This window comes from Oncorhynchus gorbuscha, linkage group LG03 (genome assembly GCF_021184085.1).
Source record: "Oncorhynchus gorbuscha isolate QuinsamMale2020 ecotype Even-year linkage group LG03, OgorEven_v1.0, whole genome shotgun sequence".
NCBI classification, from domain to species: Eukaryota; Metazoa; Chordata; class Actinopteri; order Salmoniformes; family Salmonidae; genus Oncorhynchus; species Oncorhynchus gorbuscha.
In genome coordinates, this window is record NC_060175.1 from 4,012,040 (window position 1) to 4,018,971 (window position 6,932).

Consider the following 6,932-nt stretch of genomic DNA (forward strand, 5'->3'; position numbering starts at 1 on the left):
ATTAACCTCTGGCTGAAGCAAAGTACGCCAACGTTATTATAGTAAACTAAAACTAATCATGAAAAAAATATTTATAAAAAATGTATATATATATATAATTAAGAAACCCACTTTAAAAACTAAAACTGTAATGAAACTATTATTTTTGATTCCAAAATTTAACTAAATAAAAACCCACTATGTTCAGTTTTAGATTTTTTTCTAATGGGTTTTTCAAGCTTCTGAATCTGTCAGGTAATGTTTCAATAGACCTAGACATCCTCCCCAGACATAGTGCTGCTGTTATAGGCCTAGACATCCTCCCCAGACATAGTACTGCTGTTATAGGCCTAGACATCCTCCCCAGACATAGTGCTGCTGTTATAGGCCTAGACATCCTCCCCAGACATAGTACTGTTTCAATAGGCCTAGACATTCTCCCCAGACATAGTACTGTTTCAATAGGCCTAGACATCCTCCCCAGACATAGTGCTGCTGTTATAGGTCTGTTTCAATAGGCCTAGACATCCTCCCCAGACATAGTACTGTTTCAATAGGCCTAGACATCCTCCCCAGACATAGTACTGCTGTTATAGGCCTAGACATCCTCCCCAGACATAGTACTGCTGTTATAGGCCTAGACATCCTCCCCAGACATAGTACTGCTGTTATAGGCCTAGACATCCTCCCCAGACATAGTACTGCTGTTATAGGCCTAGACATCCTCCCCAGACATAGTGCTGCTGTTATAGGTCTGTTTCAATAGACCTAGACATCCTCCCCAGACATAGTGCTGCTGTTATAGGCCTAGACATCCTCCCCAGACATAGTGCTGCTGTTATAGGTCTGTTTCAATAGGCCTAGACATCCTCCCCAGACATAGTACTGCTGTTATAGGCCTAGACATCCTCCCCAGACATAGTGCTGCTGTTATAGGCCTAGACATCCTCCCCAGACATAGTGCTGCTGTTATAGGCCTAGACATCCTCCCCAGATATAGTACTGCTGTTATAGGCCTAGACATCCTCCCCAGACATAGTGCTGCTGTTATAGGTCTGTTTAAATAGGCCTAGACATCCTCCCCAGACATAGTACTGCTGTTATAGGCCTAGACATCCTCCCCAGACATAGTGCTGCTGTTATAGGCCTAGACATCCTCCCCAGACATAGTGCTGCTGTTATAGGTCTGTTTCAATAGGCCTAGACATCCTCCCAAGACATAGTGCTGCTGTTATAGGTCTGTTTCAATAGGCCTAGACATCCTCCCCAGACATAGTACTGCTGTTATAGGCCTAGACATCCTCCCCAGACATAGTACTGCTGTTATAGGCCTAGACATCCTCCCCAGACATAGTGCTGCTGTTATAGGTCTGTTTCAATAGGCCTAGACATCCTCCCCAGACATAATACTGCTGTTATAGGCCTAGACATCCTCCCCAGACATAGTACTGCTGTTATAGGCTTAGACATCCTCCCCAGACATAGTGCTGCTGTTATAGGTCTGTTTCAATAGGCCTAGACATCCTCCCCAGACATAGTACTGCTGTTATAGGCCTAGACATCCTCCCCAGACATAGTGCTGCTGTTATAGGCCTAGACATCCTCCCCAGACATAGTGCTGCTGTTATAGGCCTAGACATCCTCCCCAGACATAGTGCTGCTGTTATAGGCCTAGACATCCTCCCCAGACATAGTGCTGCTGTTATAGGTCTGTTTCAATAGGCCTAGACATCCTCCCCAGACATAGTGCTGCTGTTATAGGCCTAGACATCCTCCCCAGACATAGTGCTGCTGTTATAGGCCTAGACATCCTCCCCAGACATAGTGCTGCTGTTATAGGTCTGTTTCAATAGGCCTAGACATCCCCCCCAGACATAGTACTGCTGTTATAGGCCTAGACATCCTCCCCAGACATAGTACTGCTGTTATAGGCCTAGACATCCTCCCCAGACATAGTACTGCTGTTATAGGTCTGTTTCAATAGGCCTAGACATCCTCCCCAGACATAGTACTGCTGTTATAGGCCTAGACATCCTCCCCAGACATAGTGCTGCTGTTATAGGTCTGTTTCAATAGGCCTAGACATCCTCCCCAGACATAGTGCTGCTGTTATAGGTCGAGACATCCTCCCCAGACATAGTACTGTTTCAATAGGCCTAGATATCCTCCCCAGACATAGTGCTGCTGTTATAGGCCTAGACATCCTCCCCAGACATAGTGCTGCTGTTATAGGCCTAGACATCCTCCCCAGACATAGTGCTGCTGTTATAGGCCTAGACATCCTCCCCAGACATAGTACTGCTGTTATAGGCCTAGACATCCTCCCCAGACATAGTACTGCTGTTATAGGCCTAGACATCCTCCCCAGACATAGTGCTGCTGTTATAGGTCTGTTTCAATAGGCCTAGACATCCTCCCCAGACATAGTACTGCTGTTATAGGCCCATAGACATCCTCCCCAGACATAGTACTGCTGTTATAGGCCTAGACATCCTCCCCAGACATAGTGCTGCTGTTATAGGTCTGTTTCAATAGACCGAGACATCCTCCCCAGACATAGTGCTGCTGTTATAGGTCTGTTTCAATAGGCCTAGACATCCTCCCCAGACATAGTACTGCTGTTATAGGCCTAGACATCCTCCCCAGACATAGTGCTGCTGTTATAGGTCTGTTTCAATAGGCCTAGACATCCTCCCCAGACATAGTGCTGCTGTTATAGGCCTAGACATCCTCCCCAGACATAGTGCTGCTGTTATAGGCCTAGACATCCTCCCCAGACATAGTGCTGCTGTTATAGGCCTAGACATCCTCCCCAGACATAGTACTGCTGTTATAGGCCTAGACATCCTCCCCAGACATAGTACTGCTGTTATAGGTCTGTTTCAATAGGCCTAGACATCCTCCCCAGACATAGTACTGCTGTTATAGGTCTGTTTCAATAGGCCTAGACATCCTCCCCAGACATAGTACTGCTGTTATAGGTCTGTTTCAATAGGTCTAGACATCCTCCCCAGACATAGTACTGCTGTTATAGGCCTAGACATCCTCCCCAGACATAGTGCTGCTGTTATAGGTCTGTTTCAATAGGCCTAGACATCCTCCCCAGACATAGTGCTGCTGTTATAGGTCTAGACATCCTCCCCAGACATAGTACTGTTTCAATAGGCCTAGACATCCTCCCCAGACATAGTACTGCTGTTATAGGCCTAGACATCCTCCCCAGACATAGTGCTGCTGTTATAGGTCTAGACATCCTCCCCAGACATAGTGCTGCTGTTATAGGTCTAGACATCCTCCCCAGACATAGTGCTGCTGTTATAGGTCTAGACATCCTCCCCAGACATAGTACTGCTGTTATAGGCCTAGACATCCTCCCCAGACATAGTGCTGTTTCAATAGGCCTAGACATCCTCCCCAGACATAGTGCTGCTGTTATAGGTCTGTTTCAATAGACCTAGACATCCTCCCCAGACATAGTACTGCTGTTATAGGCCTAGACATCCTCCCCAGACATAGTACTGCTGTTATAGGCCTAGACATCCTCCCCAGACATAGTGCTGCTGTTATAGGCCTAGACATCCTCCCCAGACATAGTGCTGCTGTTATAGGTCTGTTTCAATAGGCCTAGACATCCTCCCCAGACATAGTACTGCTGTTATAGGCCTAGACATCCTCCCCAGACATAGTGCTGCTGTTATAGGCCTAGACATCCTCCCCAGACATAGTGCTGCTGCTCTAGGCCTAGACATCCTCCCCAGACATAGTGCTGCTGTTATAGGCCTAGACATCCTCCCCAGACATAGTGCTGCTGCTCTAGGCCTAGACATCCTCCCCAGACATAGTGCTGCTGCTCTAGGCCTAGACATCCTCCCCAGACATAGTGCTGCTGTTATAGGTCTGTTTCAATATGCCTAGACATCCTCCCCAGACATAGTGCTGCTGTTATAGGTCTGTTTCAATAGGCCTAGACATCCTCCCCAGACATAGTACTGCTGTTATAGGTCTAGACATCCTCCCCAGACATAGTGCTGCTGTTATAGGTCTGTTTCAATAGGTCTAGACATCCTCCCCAGACATAGTGCTGCTGTTATAGGCCTAGACATCCTCCCCAGACATAGTGCTGCTGTTATAGGTCTATTTCAATAGGCCTAGACATCCTCCCCAGACATAGTACTGCTGTTATAGGTCTATTTCAATAGGCCTAGACATCCTCCCCAGACATAGTGCTGCTGTTATAGGGCTGTTTCAATAGGCCTAGACATCCTCCCCAGACATAGTGCTGCTGTTATAGGCCTAGACATCCTCCCCAGACATAGTGCTGCTGTTATAGGCCTAGACATCCTCCCCAGACATAGTGCTGCTGCTCTAGGCCTAGACGTCCTCCCCAGACATAGTGCTGCTGCTCTAGGCCTAGACATCCTCCCCAGACATAGTGCTGCTGTTATAGGTCTGATTCAATAGGCCTAGACATCCTCCCCAGACATAGTGCTGCTGTTATAGGCCTAGACATCCTCCCCAGACATAGTACTGCTGCTCTAGGTCTGTTTCAATAGGCCTAGCTTCACTACTTGTTTCTACTGTATTATTGACTGTATGTTTTGTTTTACTCCATGGGTAACTCTGTGTTGTTGTATGTGTCGAACTGCTTTGCTTTATCTTGGCCAGGTCATAATTGTAAATGAGATCTTGTTCTCAACTGGCCTACCTGGTTAAATAAAGGTGAAATGCTCTGGGTCTGTTGCTCTGGGTCTAGGTCTGTTGTTCTGGGTCTGTTGCTCTAGGTCTAGGTCGGTTGCTCTGGGTCTGTTGTTCTGGGTCTGTTGCTCTGGGTCTAGGTCTGTTGCTCTAGGTCGGTTGCTCTGGGTCTGTTGCTCTGGGTCTGTTGCTCTAGGTCTGTTGCTCTGGGTCTGTTGCTCTAGGTCTGTTGCTCTGGGTCTGTTGCTCTGGGTCTGTTGCTCTAGGTCTGTTGCTCTGGGTCTGTTGCTCTAGGTCTGTTGCTCTGGGTCTGTTGCTCTAGGTCTGTTGCTCTGGGTCTGTTGCTCTAGGTCTGTTGCTCTGGGTCTGTTGCTCTGGGTCTGTTGCTCTAGGTCTAGGTATGTTGCTCTAGGTCTGTTGCTCTGGGTCTGGTGCTCTATGTCCAGGTCTGTTGTTATAGGTCTGTTGCTCTAGGTATGTTGCTCTAGGTCTGTTGCTCTAGGTCTAGATCTGTTGCTCTAGGTCTGTTGCTCTAGGTCTAGGTCTGTTGCTCTGGGTCTGTTGCTCTGGGTCTGTTGCTCTGGGTCTGTTGCTCTGGGTCTGTTGCTTTGGGTCTGTTGCTCTGGGTCTGTTGCTCTAGGTCTGTTGTTATAGGTCTGTTGCTCTAGGTCTGTTGCTCTAGGTCTGTTGCTCTAGGTCTGTTGCTCTGGGTCTGTTGCTCTGGGTCTGTTGCTCTGGGTCTGGTGCTCTATGTCTAGGTCTGTTGCTCTAGGTCGGTTGCTCTGGGTCTGTTGCTCTGGGTCTGTTGCTCTAGGTCTGTTGCTCTAGGTCTGTTGCTCTAGGTCTGTTGCTCTGGGTCTGTTGCTCTGGGTCTGTTGCTCTAGGTCTGTTGCTCTGGGTCTAGGTCTGTTGCTCTGGGTCTGTTGCTATAGGTCTGTTGCTCTGGGTCTAGGTCTGTTGCTCTGGGTCTGTTGCTCTAGGTCTGTTGCTCTGGGTCTAGGTCTGTTGCTCTGGGTCTGTTGCTCTGGGTCTGTTGCTCTGGGTCTGTTGCTCTGGGTCTGTTGCTCTAGGTCTGTTGCTCTGGGTCTGTTGCTATAGGTCTGTTGCTCTGGGTCTAGGTCTGTTGCTCTGGGTCTGTTGCTCTAGGTCTGTTGCTCTGGGTCTAGGTCTGTTGCTCTGGGTCTGTTGCTCTGGGTCTGTTGCTCTGGGTCTGTTGCTCTGGGTCTGTTGCTCTAGGTCTGTTGCTCTAGGTCTAGGTCTGTTGCTCTAGGTCTGTTGCTCTGGGTCTAGGTCTGTTGCTCTGGGTCTGTTGCTCTAGGTCTGTTGCTCTGGGTCTAGGTCTGTTGGTCTAGGTCTGTAATCATCTAATCTGTAATGCAATCTGTAATAATCTATAATCTAGGTCTGAGACTACTAGAAATACAACCTACAACACATACATGCCTCCTAGCTATTAGCCACCCAGGCTAACACTAAAACTAAATCATATCAAAAACCAAATAGAAATGTTTTTAGAAAACTCAAATAGAATAAAAACTACTAGATTAAGTAAAAAAAAAATACTAATAGAAATAAAAACTAATATAAAACACAAAACTATAATAACCTTGAAGCACACAGTGCAGCTCAGTGACCATGCTTCTGGGATTAATTGATTAATTTAGCTTTAGCTTGATGGCTCTGGACTGGAGCAAAGCAAACACTGCAGGACGCACACAGACCACCGATGGACACCGAGACGTTGTCAGGATGGTACCGTTACGAGGACAAGACGTTAACCCTTATTCCTCGGAGCGGCCTTCACAGTGATGCACACTGGGTAGTGGTCACTCACCGCCAGGGCCTGGAACACACAAACACACACCATCAGAGGATTTAACATTGACACCAGAGGCTTTAACACTGACACCATCAGAGGATTTAACACTGACACCATCAGAGGATTTAACACTGACACCATCAGAGGATTTAACACTGACACCATCAGAGGATTTAACACTGACACCATCAGAGGATTTAACACTGACACCACCACCCAGGAATGTTGCAACACTGTAAGTCACCACCATATTATTATTATTATTATATTATTTAACACTGACACCAGAGGATTTAACACTGACACCATCAGAGGATTTAACACTGACACCACCAGAGGATTTAACACTGACACCATCAGAGGATTTAACACTGACACCACCAGAGGATTTAACACTGACACCATCAGAGGATTTAACACTGACACCAGAGGATTTAAC

The 6,932-nt window shown here is 47.2% G+C and overlaps 1 protein-coding gene across 8 annotated transcripts in view; it reads right to left on the reverse strand.

Annotated features, from left to right (window-relative positions):
- Nucleotides 1–209: 209 nt before the first annotated feature.
- Nucleotides 210–6,932, reverse strand: part of LOC124024490 (deoxyribonuclease gamma-like) — a 22,917-nt gene continuing 16,194 nt past the window's right edge. The window contains exons 8-9 of one of the 8 annotated variants that reach the window (XR_006836990.1): nt 3,434–6,517; nt 210–3,341 (exon numbers count right to left, since the gene is read on the reverse strand). Coding sequence is in view for 1 of the 8 variants with exons in the window: in XM_046338406.1 (XP_046194362.1) it covers nt 6,449–6,517 (69 nt within the window). In the remaining 7 variants the exon portion in view is untranslated. Of the gene's footprint in view, nt 6,518–6,932 lie in introns of all 8 variants that reach the window. The other 7 variants (XR_006836988.1, XR_006836991.1, XR_006836986.1 and 4 more) reach the window with 7 other exon arrangements.